General features: G+C 37.6%; 3 protein-coding genes across 3 annotated transcripts; 2 read left to right on the top strand and 1 right to left on the bottom strand.

Annotated features, from left to right (window-relative positions):
* Positions 1-1,272: 1,272 nt before the first annotated feature.
* Positions 1,273-3,109, top strand: LOC120090145 (D-mannose binding lectin protein with Apple-like carbohydrate-binding domain-containing protein). The gene is made up of 2 exons (XM_039047662.2): positions 1,273-1,892; positions 1,999-3,109. Exons 1-2 carry the CDS (start codon positions 1,410-1,412, stop codon positions 2,947-2,949), a joined length of 1,434 nt encoding a protein of 477 aa, XP_038903590.1. The 5' UTR covers positions 1,273-1,409; the 3' UTR covers positions 2,950-3,109.
* Positions 3,110-5,299: 2,190 nt separating this feature from the next.
* LOC120089948 (WEB family protein At3g51720-like) lies at positions 5,300-7,247 on the top strand. Its single transcript, XM_039047395.2, has 2 exons — positions 5,300-5,737; positions 5,830-7,247. Exons 1-2 carry the CDS (start codon positions 5,519-5,521, stop codon positions 7,057-7,059), a joined length of 1,449 nt encoding a protein of 482 aa, XP_038903323.1. The 5' UTR covers positions 5,300-5,518; the 3' UTR covers positions 7,060-7,247.
* A 941-nt stretch (positions 7,248-8,188) lies between these two features.
* On the bottom strand, positions 8,189-13,867 carry LOC120089947 (uncharacterized). Its single transcript, XM_039047394.2, has 3 exons — positions 11,754-13,867; positions 9,878-10,977; positions 8,189-8,646 (listed from the first exon to the last, which is right to left on the bottom strand). Exons 1-3 carry the CDS (start codon positions 13,230-13,232, stop codon positions 8,517-8,519), a joined length of 2,709 nt encoding a protein of 902 aa, XP_038903322.1. The 5' UTR covers positions 13,233-13,867; the 3' UTR covers positions 8,189-8,516.
* Positions 13,868-15,857: the final 1,990 nt, after the last annotated feature.

Genomic DNA, 15,857 nt, shown 5'->3' with positions numbered 1-15,857 from the left:
AAGAAGCCGGAAAAGAAGAAGATGACGTGTAGAGGAAGATTTCTCCCATCAGAGAAGAGGAAAAAGAAAAAAGAAGGGCAATAATGTAACTTCACGTGGTCACGACATTAGCAAAGAGGCATTTGACATTTTTATCAAAAATTGGATCATCTGCCATTTTGAATATTTAAAAGGGGTCTTTTTGAGATATTAATCCGAAACTGGAAATGGAGGCCGAAGCGAGGTGGTGACCATTTTGGGCCCAAATACATGATTAAGGCTGGAGGCCCATTTATTACAGAATTGGGCCGAGCAGAGTATGGAAGTTGGATGATTGAGGCCCAGAAGGAAGCCCAAACGGAAAATAGGGGAAGTTGAAGCGACGTCGAAGATGAGACGTCAGAGAAACGTGAGAAGGAAGTCAGGAAAGGGCGGGGCACACGTGGACCCGAAACGTGGCAGACAGATAAGAGTATGAAATTATGGAAGTGAGGAAAAGATGCAGCCCACTACAGAGAAAGTCGCAATCCATTCAGCTAACTCCTCTCATTTTGTTTTTTTTTTGTTTGGTCCCACGTGGATCCCACGTGGATCCCTTTCCTCATTCCACTCCCACTCTCTTTTCTACCCTTTTGGCATACCAAACCAACTTCAACTTGACGCTATAATGCGACAAATATTCGTTCTTATTTCTTACTTATCTTTTTTGCACTATACTCCAACATACAACGAATAAACAATCTATATATATATAACAATATTTTTTAAATGAAATTTTCAAATTTAACGAGCATAACTGAAGCATACTTCAAAAATAAAATTCAAGACAGTTTTCTATAATTTAACCTTAAGAAAATTAGCTAAAACTATTTACATTTTGCACTAACCAACTTGATTTGCCATTTGAAGTAAAATTAAGTTTTTCATTTTACTTCTACAAAAATTCTCTGAAAACTAAACATAGAACTATAGAAAGTTATTTTTTTCCAAGGACATAGAAAGTTGAATAAACATAGATATAAATTTGTTTTTAAGCATCCTTAATAAGCAAATGTCACATCGTTTTCACAATGACCTTCTAAAATTATCGTAACAAGAATGAAATTGAGGAATAGGGTGAGTTGAAAATTGAGATTGGCTCAATTAGGAGTAAAAAAAGAAGGTTAAAAGAATATGATGCAAAATAAATAAAGAAATACAAAGAGAAGTGTCACATGGACAGGCTGTAGGGAAAAGATAGCTTTAATTACGGCTGGAATTTACTATAGCAATTATGGATAAAAAAAAAATAATAATTAAGAATTCCTGGATGCAATTAATGAATCCACTAACATTTCAACATTACCATAGCCAGGCAAAATGAAAGGTGAGTCCCTTTTTGGGAGTGGACTGCTCTGCTGTTGCCTTCATCATCTTCAATCTTCATTCATATGCTTTCTCATTTCTTTTCCTTTCTTTCACTAAAATCTTCCTTCAAAATATCCCTTCATTTGTTTGCTTTTTCTCTGATGAACTTGAAGGTAGCTGCTGGGTTTTGTTTTCTCATTATTCTTTTCTTCAATCTGGGCCCTTCCATTTGCAGAACTGACATTGTTACTGGTTATGAAGTTAATCTGGTAGTGCCGGCGGAGTACGAGGAGTGGTTCATCGGAAGGGCCTTTTTGATGGAGACGGAGCATTTAATGCCGCCCAATTTCCGAGTAGCTTTGACAGTTGAAGCCACGCAAGGCCAATATTCCTGTTCCTTGCAGGTTTTCCTCGGAGAAGTTAGGGTGTGGAGCTCCGGCCACTTTTCCCGGTTTTTCACGGCGGAGAAATGCGTCCTTGAGCTCACTGCCGACGGGGACTTGAGGCTTAAGGGTCCCACCGGCCACGTGGGGTGGCGGACGGGGACTTCCAGACAAGGTGTGGAGGTACATAAAACGGCATCGTTTGATGTGTATCGCAATTCGCATTCGAATTCGCTGTTGAATGGAGCGTTTTTCTGAGTGAGTGTGTGTGTGTGTTTTGTGGATGCAGAGGCTCAGAATATTGAGAAGTGGGAATTTGGCTCTGGTGGATGCTTTTGAAAGAACTAAATGGCAGAGTTTCAATTTCCCAACCGACGTGATGGTTTTGGGGCAGAGTTTGAATGTGGCTACCCATTTAACTTCCTTCCCCCCGAATTCAACCTTCTTCTACTCTTTCGAAATCGAAACCCAAAGAATCGCTCTCTATCTCAACTCTCCGAAATGCAAGTATTCTTATTGGGAATTCAAGCCTCCCAACAACATCAACCTCTCATTCATCACACTCAACGCCGAGGGTCTGGATATCTTCGACGACCGAGCCAAGAAAATTTCAACAATCCCATCAGGAACGCCTCGGCCGTTGAGATTTATGGCACTGGGGAACAAAACTGGGAATCTGGGCCTTTATTCCTACTCCCCTCAAAGCGGAACTTTCGAAGCTTCATTTCGAGCACTCAGAAGCACTTGTGACCTTCCTCTGGCTTGTAAGCCGTACGGGATTTGCACATTCTCCAATTCCTGCTCGTGCATTGGATTCAAAATGGGGGGCGAAGAAGAAATTTGTGGGGGAAGCGAGATGATGGAATTGGAGGGGGTAAGTAGCATTTTAAGAGATGGTCCGAAGAGGGTGAATGTGAGTAAGGAGGAATGTGGGGAGTGGTGCTTGGAGGAGTGCAAATGCGCGGCGGCGTTGTACTACTGGGGCGTAAAGGAATGTTATGTGTACAGAGTGGTGATAGGGGTTAAACAGATTGAGATGGGAATGGGATTGAGTTATATGGTTAAGGTTCCGAAAGGGAGTGCGTTGGGGCGGCAGAAGTCAGGGCTGAAGAGATGGGTGCTTGCAGTGGTGGGTGTGGTCGATGGTTTGGTTATTCTTGCTGTTTCTGGAGGCCTTGGCTATTACTTCATCAAGAGGAGGAGGAAGAATTTTATGGATACACGAGATACCCATTCTTGACTAATCTCTTTTCTTTTTCTTTTCTTTTCTTCTTTTTCATGTGAATTGGAGAGTTTGATTTTGATTTCTTCTCTCTCTCTCGGATTTTTTCTTTTCAGTAACAAGTTGGGGAATATAGGCGATGGATATGAATATACCAAAATTGGGATTTTTTACTCAACTTTGTTGGACATATTTAATTTTTTTAATTGCAAATATTTATCCAGGTCAACTAGGCAGAATGTAGTCCACTTTCTGTTGAATCGTTTGATCATGGTTGTGTGTGGCAGGCATGCCAACCGGAGTTCTGTCTCGGATTTCAAATCAAAGGGAACTAATTATGGATAGATTTGAATAGAAGTAAATTAATCTTCCGTAAATTTTAGTTTTAAATTAGAAATAACTAATTAAGGTGTTTGGTAAATTAATAGTAAGAAAACTAAAATAAAAAAGTTTTAAATAACTAATTAAGGTGTTTGGTAAATTAATAGTAAGAAAACTAAAATAAAAAAGTTTCATCGAATAATTTTTGCATTTTAGAATAATTTTAAAAGTCATTTTGGATAGATTAATAAATAAGTTAGTTTATCAAATAATTCTTTTTAAATAGCTTTTTAAGATTTCAAAAGCAATTCCATGTGGATCGAAGTAATGGGCCAAACTGCTGAACTAATGAAAACGAAGAGTAGTAGTTAGTGGGTGAGCTTTAAGCTTGAAAATAGGTACATGTGCTACACATTTTACTAATGAAAATGACATTTTTTTTTTCATGTGTGACATTCTCTCAACATGTCAACCCATCGTTTTCTCAACCTTATTTATTATCAAGGAATCTTTCTAATTAACCTTTAACTTAAGCTCAAACTTGTGTGATGCACATGCTATGGGTTAATTTACAAATTTATGTTTTGAATTTTTTAAGTTTGTATTTATTTGATATTTGAACTTTCAAAAGCATCGAATTGATTTTTCAACTTTTAAGTGTTTAATAGAACTTTCAAAATATCAAATATAGCTCTAGATTTTCAATTTTGTGTCTAATAGGCCTCTTACATAATCAAAATTTTGAAAAGTTAATTGATATATGATATAAATTTGAATTTTATGTTTAATGGAACTATAAACATAAACCCATGAATTTTAAAAACGATCAAATAGGTCAATGACCTATTAGACACAATTGAAATTTCAAAGATCTATTGGACACCAATTGAAAATTGAGAAACTTATTAGACACTTTCTAAAGTTTAAAGACAATATAGACAAAATCTCAAAGATGACGAACAAAATTTGTACTTTAACATTAAATACACTCCATGAGACGAAAGCAAAAAATAACACCTTTAAATATCAACAGTAGCCCAAATATAATAGTAAGCAAGGTTATGGAGAATATGGGAAAATAGTATTAGTTGTTGGTATGGGAAACTCGTATATAGGCCTTGGATGTTTTTTCGACCATTATTCTTGTCAAACTTTGTCAATAGAGTTGACCTACGTGAAAGTACTTGTACCAATATGGTATTGATTGAGTACACTATGATGCCTAAATTAGTACAGGTCTAAGTACATGGAGGTTTAGAGTTTCTTACTTGGAATTTACTTACGTATCTCTCTCTCTGAGATTATCAAAATAGAGCTATTTATAAAATTCTTCCTTGCTTGCAATTATGTATAACGTGAATGGTATAGGGTGATGGTGGCCTTCAAGGTTGTAGAGTGTCAGTGTCGAGTTCGACTCGATTATTTTTCTTTTGGTGTAATTTTTCAAGCTTGGTTGATCGAATCGAAACAAAAGGGTTTGACTTTTCTCTTATGGAATTCACAATCTCTCGTTTCGCCACTCAATTTCTTTTAAAATTGGGGCTATCTGTAGGCTTTGGGCCTAAGGGGCAACCCTCGACCATAGTTAATGAGAAAAAGTAAAAAAAACAGTTGAATACAATGAATTAGCCAAGGTATTGTTTGAACAACATAAGTGATAAAAGAATAGAATAACAAAATGGGATTAGAGTTGTAGTTCAAATAAAGGTTAATAGAGGTTAACAAGATGGTTGTGTTTTCCCTAAAAAAGAAGAATTGAAATAAAAGAAAAAGAGAGTGGGAGATAGAGAAAGATGATAATCAATTGTATGTAATGAATAAAGAAAGGCAAGAGAGTGGAAGACAATTCCAATCCAAATAATCCCTTTTTATAAGCTTCTTGTACAATGTAATAGTAAAATGCATTCAACGGTCTACAAAAAGCAATGAGTGTTGAAAGCCGTTGGCAAATATAATATCATATATGTTGCCGTTGGACACCATGGCCCCACAGGCTTCAAATATCAATGATCCAACCATCGGTCATTTCCTTTCAACTTTCAACCCTTTTACCTTTACTTCTTTTCTCCTCCTTAAAATCCCACCAACCATCTGGAGTTTTCTTGGAGAAATTCATGTTTTCAACTTGTTTCTAAGTTTTAACCTGCTTTGTCTCACTCATCTTTCATCCTTGTCCATTACATTGTTCTTTAGAACAACGTAGTCAATTTACTTCTCTTGTCTGCTTGAAGTTGTCGTTTTCGTCAAGAATTTGGTTGTTTGTTTGATGAGCTCCATGGATGAAACGCAAGTAGTTTTAGATTGTGTAGGTGGGCCTGGTACAGAGAGCTTCCAAGAATCGGAAATGGCGAAAATAGAGACAAAATCCGATCATGTTAGAGCTGAAGTCGACACGTCGGCCCCGTTCGAATCTGTGAAGGAAGCGGTGTTTCGTTTCGGTGGAGTCGGCTACTGGAAACCATCTAACAAACCCTTCGAACAAGAGGTCAGTATTCTCTCTCTCTCTGTGTTTTGGGTAAATTCTGCTGTGACCTGTGAGTCGCAATTTACATTTTCCTTTTAATTTTTTTGGATCAGCAACATGAAGCGGAAGAAATTAGCATTGAAAAGCTGGAGGAGCAGGCATCTCAGCTGGAAAATGATCTGATTTTGAAGCAGAAGGAGACTCTGGATATTTTACAAGAACTCGAATCGACGAGAGCTTTTGTTGAAGATTTGAAAATGGAGCTGCGGAAGGAGGTATCTGGAATGAGTAGTATTAACACAAATGTTGCAGCTGAGGAAGAAGATGATGATAAGGAAAACAATGGCCGTCCCAAAGCTCAGAGACTGAAATTTGTGAAAGGTTTCGAGCAGGCTCAGCGTAACCTTAGCAGAACTACAAATGGGATTTCTGAAATTCGGGCTTCAATGAAGGTATTTAACAAGAAATTAGAGAAAGAGAGAGTTTCGTTGGAGAAAACTCGGGAGAGATTGAGGCAGAATTCTTTGGAAATGTCATCAGTTGAAGAAAGGCTGAATCAAACGAGGGAAAAGCTGCAAGTTGCAAAGGATGCTAACATGGAGGAACATGGTGCTGAAATTCTCAAGGAGCTGCATATTTTAAATTCGGAGGCTGAGAAGTTTAAACAAATGGGGGAAGCTGCAAAGTCCGAAATTTTGAGGACAATATCAAAGATTGAGAGAAGAAAGGGTAAGATAAGAACGGCTGAAATTAGATTGGCAGCGGCTGCAAAAATGAAGGAAGCAGCTATTGCATTGGCAGATGCGAAGGTGTTAACAAACCAGGAGCTTGAGAACGGGAATGAGTCAAAAATGAAAATCTTGAAGCAGGTCAAAGAAGCAACAGAAGAGATCAAAAGCACAAAATTAGCATTGGAAGAAGTTCTAAACAGTATGGAGAGTGCAAAGAGGGAAGAAGTTGCAGCAGTGGAGAAATGGGGATGGGAGCACGGTAAGAAGATGGAGTATTGTCCAATTGCTGTGAGTGGACCCACCCCTGTTCTGAAGCCAACTCTTTCAATAGGACAGATACTGAGTAGGAAGCTGTTTCTCCAGGAAGAACTGATGTCTGGGATCGCACCGGAGAAGCGATTCTTGAAGCAGCAAAAGGTATCGCTGGCGCAGATGCTCGGCAAACAAAATCGGGATATGCCAAATTGTGTTAAGGTTGAACGATGGAGCAGTGATCAGAAACACTCTAACAAAAAGCGAAAGAAATCGGGATTCGTTGCACGGTTCCCTTCATTCTTGGCAAAGCAGAATGATAATCAGAAGAGAAAGAAACCAACCCCCAATCTCAAATGATGTGTTGTGTAAGCTTAAGTTGAGCTGCTGTGTGCTTGTATGCATCTAACATTGTGATCCCACTACTGACTCCAGCTTGTGAACCTTCCTTTAGTTTCTGTTAGAATTATGTATTTATGATTCATTGGGGATTCTTCCTCCAAATTCTTTTGTTTTATTATGAATGAATAGTGTGAAGTTTTTCTAAAGATTTGCCTACGATCGCACGTTTGTATTAACTTGACAAAAAAATTTTTTAAAAAAAACCCAATTTTATTTAAACACTTCCGATAAATATATATTAAAATACGCTTGAAAAATTATTTTAAGTGATTATCAAACGCTCTAATTTCTTCCAAAATGACTTATTTTTTAAATTAAACATTTGAAAATATATTCTGAACACACACTAAGTCAGTCACACCCCTCCTCACAAAACTTCAAGGTGATTAAGAATTATGAAATTAATGAAATGAAATCTAGTTTCAACTATTTTTCACAACTGTATCAGCCTTTTTAAAGTTAAAAGAAGAACGAGAAAAGAGGATGGGAACGATGTAGCCAAGATGTAGCAGTCAATTATTTGTCCTTCGAAGTTAAACATTCATTTTCCTTTGTATGGTACACTCTAACCCATAAAGAAAAGTAAAATCCAAGTCCCCCATCCCGAACAATCAATCCTGTACGTCATGGCATAGCAACGTAAGAATTCATTCACTCGTCTTCCTCTTGAATCAAATTTTATAATTGAATTTGGAGATACAGTTAATGGGATATGGCAAAGGCATAGAAACCAATCAAATATAGCAAACAGCACAGGAATCAAAATGTTCATATGCAGCTCAGAGGGAGAGTAAATGATAAAATCCCATCTTCAATGCAACTGAAAACTACACTAAAATTATACACATGAGAAGAAGTTGGATTTAGGGGTGTCTTCAAAGTGGGGATAACAAGTATCATATATCAATTTCCATGCTGACAAAAGAGGAGAGTGAACTCTATTTCTTTAAGATGAGTGAGTGTAATAAATATATATATGAGAGGACGAGCCAGCGATTTGATGACCTAATGGTATAATCAACACATCTTTGAGATGACATTCACGTGATTAGTAGTGAGGCATGCAAGCAAGAGCGAGAAGGGAATATAGCTCCAATGAACAAATTCTATTTTTTTTCCTCAAAAAGGGGGGGCTCCTCCTCTCTAGCAAGTGTTATAGAAGCTTTTAAAATATGATGAATTATATGGATGACGACCCCTACGGTTACCTGATGCACAAATAAATGCATGCCACGTGTATTTCCTATCCGTGCTACTCTAAGTAAACATCAATCTCCCTTACAAGAGGAGAGGAGGACGAGAGACATTGGATTCCAGTATTCTTCTAAACACTCCATATACCAAAGAGACTATTTGCCTCTCCAGAACAGGAGTCGTGTTTTTTCCTTTTTTTTTAATAAGCTCTTTTTATAGTGTTAGTTTCCGGTTTTCATATCAAAAGACCACAGTGACTGTACATCTGGTGAGGGAAATAGACCCCCAACAGGCGGCTTCACAACCGATGGCTTTCCAGCACCCATCCCTGAGCCTTGTGCTTCCCATTCTCTGCCAAGACAAAGTTACCATCAGTTAGAAAGATAAAACTGTAGTTTCACTTTCACTACTGTCTAGAATTAATTATTGAGAATCATCGTCAATCTAAGTCATACATCTACCAAATCAGACATGGTATAATGCCATCAAAATAGCTCGTCATAATTAACCCTTTGCATGGATAACTCATTTTATTCGTTTTGAGAAACCCATCAAGAAAGATTGGAAGATTACTCGGACATATAAAAAAGCAACCTCACAAAAAAGAACTTCACAAAAGGGACCCATCATGCACAAAAAAACTTCAGTCAAATAAAACAAGACTAAGAGTAATAAGTAACTAAAAGACTTCGGATCCTTCATATTTGACTACACACTAGTAATGCAACTTATCAGCAAAAACACACAACGATGTATTTTCACACCCCGGACCTAAATGAGGTCATAAGGTCTTTTCTTTTGCATCAATTGTGGTTTGATTTTTGCACTACTACCACCAATCAAATCAGCAGCACATTAATTTGTATATAAAATTATCAAACAGGTTTGTTTATAAAAATTACCAGACGTGAGAAATGTTTTAATTATATTTTCTTTTTCAGTATTATTTCCTAGAATAAATTAGAGAATTACACGATTTACATAGAAATAAACCAGTAGGACTTGTCCTTAATTAATGAGGAACGATTCAAATAGCACATATCTCTAACAAGAACAATCCTAGAGGACGAATAAGTTGAAATGCAAGCACAAACGTGCGCCACAGGAACTGATAATAGCCAAAAACATTGTGTGTCAAAAATCTATTTCAAGTTACTATATGAAACGAGCAGCATATACAACTAAGGCTGAGAAATTATATATCGACTATTGTAATTGCATTCAACAGTCCTCGATGAGAGGACTTGATTGCCAAATCAAGAGACTCAAGACAACTCATCAATCTCTCCTATTTGCATATTATTTTAAGTTTCTAAGCTGTCTACATCAGCGAAGTCGATAGACAATCAAATTATGGTGAAATTAGACACGTTGCATACTGCTCTGATGGCAAGAAAAAGTGGGTTTGCATAAGTATGTAGGCATGTACATATGTATGCGCAGCAAAAATACACAGATACACAGGTAGTTTGTAAACTATACAATGAAGACAATCAATTCATCATTTAATGCCCCTTAATTATTTAACAATCACAGAAGAGTAACAGAATTTTTTTCAAACAACAGAAATCAAAGGACTTACTTTGGCCAACAGGTAGTGGCAGGCAGCTCAAATGGATGGCCAGTGGAAGATCTGCTGGGGCTACCATATATCATTTCATTCTGAACAGTTTCATCCTGAGGCACAACAGTGAAATTGTTCTCACTTCTAGACAATGGCGGATAGAAAGGCTTCTTTAACCATGGATCATGATCGCAACTCATAACTGGGTTAAATGTCCCAACACTTTGGCCATTACCAAGGAAAACATTCTGAGAAGGAAGTGTGCCAGACAAAACTTGATCCTCTTTAATGAATGTTGGTGGAATAGTTTTCTGAGGAGGGTGGAAAAAATCATCCTTATTTAGTCTATTAGATTCAGCAGGAAGAATCCAGCCAGCTGGGCCACCTACTAAACCTAAACCATCCTGGCCAAAGGGAGAACTATTCCACATCTGCCATGTTCCCTTATCATTTGCATTCATTTCATCCTTGGGAGGACTTCTCAGATCCAATGCCTTTGGGGTGCTGGGGAAATGATTAGAACAGTTATGCTTTTCCCGTGATAAAGGTGACTCAATTGGAGATGGTTTGTTAATTTCCGAAGAAGCAGTCTTTAGAGTCCGTGGTCTTTCCATTCCAATTTCTGATACAAAGCCAGTTCCTACATCTAACCGAAAATCATCAAGAGACTCTGACACGGGACCCAACAAGGATACTACATCAGGTATGTAACAAGGATCTTCAAAAAGCTCTGGTTCCTCAGGCATGCTTTCATGGGACCCTTCAGCAGCATGAGAAAAATGAGGTTCAATTACAGGTGAAAAACCTATACTACTACTTGTAGGACCCTTAGGATATGTGGATATGGTAAATGGTGATGGCAGACCAAAACTAATAGGATTATCATATGATTGTGTTGATGATAACTGCCCAGGTAACTGGGGTCTAGAAACTTGCCCAGACAACTGTGACCCTATAACTTGCCCAGGAAGTTGTGGATTGCTAATATCTGGCGAGGGCTTCACTACTGGCCTACTTATAACATTGGCACTAGTGGATGAAGGAACAGATGGTGAACGTGTAAATAACTGTTGCCAAGATTTTTTAGGTGCCACAACAGCTTGTGATTCAGTGAATACCTGCAGTGAACATGAGAACTTCAGCTCATTACTCTTTATTTCAATATATAGATAGGAAACAGAGGAGCCTTATATATTCACACAAGCCAGTAGAACAACTCTAAAGGAAGGCCTTCCAATTGTTAATAATCATAGATAGTCTACGATTACAAAAGAATTATGTGTGAATTGTGCACCACCAAGAGGCATCACATGTTGCATACTAATACAAAAAGAATTTATAGACAAACTTATATTCAAAAGTGCTTAGGTTTCTCTCTCCAAAGGTTCAATATAGTAATAGTAAATAAGAAAAACTGTGGCATCTAGACGTCGAAACTACTATCTTTGATAATATTTCCAATTGGGTTGTGTGGATAAACTTTATCAGGAAAAACGGAAAGCCATCTGTTCAATATTGAAGCATAAAGTCCATATTTGATGTTTCAGAAAATGCAGAATTCAAACCTAGAATAAAGTTAAGTTAAGTTTGTATTGAACATTCTCAAAAAACTGTATGCATTAGAAATATAAAAGGGGAATGGGCACACAAAGAGGACCACAGCCTAGGAGGGCAACAAGGCTTTCCTATCCAGCAAGCAAAGCTAAGGATATCAGAAATTGTTCTCTAATTAAACAGAATTAAAGAAATATGAGCAACACTGTTTACATTGGAGAAAGAAGGCAAAAGAGAGGAAAAAGGTCCAAAACATTCCATCATGCGACAGAGTAAACAGTGTTTGTTATCTGTGTATGTGTGTGTTGGGTGGGGGAAAGGACACAAAATTAGAACTTACTGGATGGTTGATGTTCTTATCGTCTCCATTCAAAGCAGATTTCCCAATCGCACGCTCAGATGACATATCTCTAGTAGAAACAGAGGTATTTACATGATCCACAGAACTGTTAGACTTGTCTTTAACAACAGATGCTGGAGCATTATAGACCTTTCCAAACAAACTACCACCACCAAATGCTTTAGAAGAAGATAAAAAGGTACCCCGCATACGATCAAGATACCTAGAACCAGCATATCCTCGGCCAAAATTATTTCCAGGGATATTCTTTACACTATGACACACTATGCTCTGGCCTTTAGCACTCTCCGGCCCAAGTTTGTGACCCTCGCGGCGATCAGTCTCACTCTTTTTTTCCAAATCTCGCTTTCGTTCAGTTTCTTTACCAGTTTTCTTCTCCAACTCTTCTGCATCTGAATTACTCTTACTTGAATTCTTGTCCTTCTCTTTTCTCCTCTCCTGCCGTTTCTTTTCAGCCTCCTTTTTCCCATCCTTCTCTCTGAAAAGTTGTGATGTTCTATCACGGTCCTTCTCAACACCCTTTTTCTCATCCCTCAATTTCCTCCGTTCCTCCACCAATCTAGCAACCTCCTCCCTCTGTTTCCTCTCTTCCTCCTCCAATAATTCTCTCTCTAATCTAGCCTGCCTTTTCTCTTCAGCTTTTCTGCGTGCTTTTTCAACCCTACTCTCCGGGAAGTTACCCCCATTCTCGCCCATCTTGGCCAGTAGCCCCCTATGCTCAGAATCAGATAAATTGTCTTCTCTTGATGAACTCCTAAACAATTTTCTCCAAAGCCATCTAATGCTCAAGAAAAAAGATGTAAAAAGCTTACAGCAGAAAATCACAATACCCGAGTATGACTTTTCTGCCAAACAATGTTCATCTCCTCCACAACCATTCCGCCTCCAATAGCTAGATTTTCCTGCAACGGACTTTCCAACCCAAGCGCCGCTCTCCAACCAATCTTGGCCAGATATCCACCCATTATCTGGCCATACCTTCTGGTTCAACAATTTCCCACTCTTTCCAACAAGTTCCTTAATGATCCCAGAATTTGAAAACCCCGGTGGTATAGGCAAGTCTAAAACTGGTCTTTTAGAAATATGACCACAGCAGGAGCACATGAACCGCCCACCGGCAGGATTTTGATCCTTGTATGGAGTCAAGCAATTCCGACATCGTTTAGTTGCTGTTTTCCTGAGCTTCTGCAACTCAATAGCTTCAAATCTCTTTCTCTCTCTAAGCCGTGCGTTCCTGCGCACCCGCCAAGCTGACAGCTGAGGCATTAAAATCTCATACCAAAAGAGGGTAACCAAAAGCACAAAAACACAAGCAAGCCTGGGTGATGTAATCTCAAATCTAAATGCAGGCGGCAAAAGCTGAGAGAGCGCCCACAGTCCAATCAGCGGAATAACTAACCAAGGAAGCATTGTAGCAACCCGGCGAGACCACTTCTGAATCACGCACAGTATACACATTATCCCCAAAACCCACGCCGCCCAAGCTCCACGTCAAGAATCCAACAACGCAACCAACCCCAAAACCACGGGCAATCCTCGATCTTCGCCTCCGGCAACCTCCCACCGGAAACCCTAACCCTAATACCGCCTCCGAATAGAAATAGGAATAAAGAAATTTCAAGAAAGTTGAAGAACCCTAGGAGCTAAAAAAAATGTTGAAAGCTTGGATACAGAATACTAATCCTCCATAAATGCCTGGATAATCGGAAACCAGCAGAAGCAGTGAAATTGATAAGTTAAAAGTATTCAGATATCCCAGGGGATGGAGTGGATAGAAGCTGGGGGATTGGGAAGAGTAGCAGATGCGGAAGCCATGGCAGCAAAAAGATTATATAAAAATGAGAAGCCAATTAAATAGAGAATGAAAACCAGAAATCGTTCGGTTGAAGAAGATGAGATGATCCGATGAGTCCAAAGACCGTCGGTGCCGTCGTCAAGGTCGTCCGTCCCAGCGAAGAAAACTCTGATAACAAAGAAAGAGATAGATAAGAGAGAGTACGGGAGAGAAGAGAATAAGATGAAAGGATTTTCTAAACGTCAGGGCCGGGGGGGTAAAGCAAAGGTAAAACAAAACAAATTACAGAAGCAATAATCCCTTCCGCCTTCCCTTGGGTTTAGACCCGGTTCACTCCATTCGACCGCTTCCTCTTTCTTTTCTTTTTTTTCCCTTTCTTTTTTTAACCAAAACCTTTGCCTTCGATTTATACTCATTCATTACCAAATATTTTTCTCAATCATTCCCCTCATAAATCTACTTAGCACGCAACTAAATATTTTACGTGCGATGATTTAAGAAGCGACAACTTTTTTTTTTCTTTTCTTTTTATATTATTTTTGTATAAACTTATTCTAATTTCTAAACATGCCCCACATATATATTTTTCGAAATAGAGACCTATATTTTTTATGTTCCAGTCAAAATAATTCTTCATATTTTTCTTAGAAAGATGTTGGTAATTTATCGTTACAAAAAATATATATATATAAATTTATATACTTAATCAATTTAAATCGTACACTAATCATTGTATCAATTTAAATTTTAAACTTTCAAGTATATTCATTTACATCCTCATTCATGTTTTATTTAGATAAACATCATTTGAAATTCATACTATAGTTTTATGAAATAAGTAAATTGATCTAGTTTCTCAATTAAGATTCTATTCGAAAATTATCCCGGCATAAATTTTAGTTGTCTATTTTATAAATCCGACAGTTAAAAATGTTTACACATATGTAATAATTTTTTTATTTTTTGAACAAACACGTGTAATAATTGAGTTCATAAAACAATTATATGTCAATTATTATCAGTTTTTATGTCTCCACACTTGAATTTATCAGTTTTGTGTTTGTCATTTACCTAAATTTATATACGCTAGCTTAAAACAAGCTCCTAAAAATACATGGTTTGACTATTTTACATCTCTCATTAATTCACTATTTTGTGTTACTCATTCTCACATCATTCTTTCACTATTTTAGAAAATGTGTAGGTACATTTGTTACTGATTTATTACTAAGTTGATGATATAGTTTTATCCACGATTATTGTAACACCCTATTTTCCTACCTATTTTTAGGACGCTAATTCATAACGTACATTTTTTTTTCTAATAAATTAAATAAAAGAACCGAAATTTTATTTAATAATACTCAAATGAGCAAAGGTAAGAAAACATAAATAAATAATAATAAATTAATTAAAACAAAAATAAAATAAAATTTACCGTTCGGGTACCCTTAACTCAACTTTAAAATGGAAAACAATTAAATAGTCAAATAATAAAATTAATGAATATTGCATGAGAGTTTATCCGCATCCTAATGGCTAGGTCATAGATCTCTTATCATGCATAAATATAAAAGTATACTCAATAAGCAACTCACTATTGGGCCCACTCAGTGATCTGTTAGTGACACAAAGGTCACAGGCAAACATAAGTGATGGTCCCAAAAGAACACCGTACATAAACATAGGGTGTGGGCCGTACATAAGTATAGGGTGTGGGCCCGAAGGCTCACAACATGCGATGTGCATAGCCCAATGACAACACTAACAATCACTAAAATCTCAAATGGACATAAAGTCATGAATCCTGACATTAATAGTCATTAAAATCTCATACAGACATAAACATGCAATCAAGGTCATGAATCAAGATCAAACTTTATCACAATTACCCATATATCAAACTTCAAACTTCAACACAGTTACCCATACATCAAACTTTATAACAATTACCCATATATCAAACTTTATAACACTTATCCATATATCAAACTTTAGTACATTTTACTTGACATAAGAATTTTCCTTCTGGCTAGGAGGCTTATCAAGATCTTGGAACAATACCGACAGTAAACCACTTGGATAACGAACTGTCCTAAAAATCCTTATTCTGCTCGAAAACTTCCTTCACCGCCACAAGTTAGATTAGCTTAGGTCCAAGAATTCCAAATGACTATGGGCTGCCAAAAAGGGAATTGAAACTTACCCCAATAGACAGATCGGACGGAACCACCGCGATCTGACGGTAACCAAAACCAGCCGCGCCAAGACTGACGGACGGCGCTTGG

This window comes from Benincasa hispida, chromosome 11 (genome assembly GCF_027475165.1).
Source record: "Benincasa hispida cultivar pf3 chromosome 11, pf3_genome.v1.1, whole genome shotgun sequence".
In the NCBI taxonomy this organism is placed as follows: Eukaryota; Viridiplantae; Streptophyta; class Magnoliopsida; order Cucurbitales; family Cucurbitaceae; genus Benincasa; species Benincasa hispida.
Note: the sequence above shows the minus strand (reverse complement) of the source record. Positions and strands in the feature narration are given on the sequence as shown.

Bases quoted from the DNA above. Each gene is read 5' to 3' on its own strand.
- LOC120089948 (XM_039047395.2), top strand. From the start codon at position 5,519: ATGAGCTCCATGGATGAAACGCAAGTAGTTTTAGATTGTGTAGGTGGG. The intron at 5,738-5,829 runs GTCAGTATTCTC...TTTTTGGATCAG, and splicing joins ACAAACCCTTCGAACAAGAG to CAACATGAAGCGGAAGAAAT.
- LOC120089947 (XM_039047394.2), bottom strand. From the start codon at position 13,232: ATGTGTATACTGTGCGTGATTCAGAAGTGGTCTCGCCGGGTTGCTACA. The intron at 10,978-11,753 runs GTAAGTTCTAAT...TGTTCACTGCAG, and splicing joins ATAAGAACATCAACCATCCA to GTATTCACTGAATCACAAGC. The intron at 8,647-9,877 runs GTAAGTCCTTTG...TTGTCTTGGCAG, and splicing joins GCCACTACCTGTTGGCCAAA to AGAATGGGAAGCACAAGGCT.
- LOC120090145 (XM_039047662.2), top strand. From the start codon at position 1,410: ATGCTTTCTCATTTCTTTTCCTTTCTTTCACTAAAATCTTCCTTCAAA. The intron at 1,893-1,998 runs GTACATAAAACG...TTGTGGATGCAG, and splicing joins CTTCCAGACAAGGTGTGGAG to AGGCTCAGAATATTGAGAAG.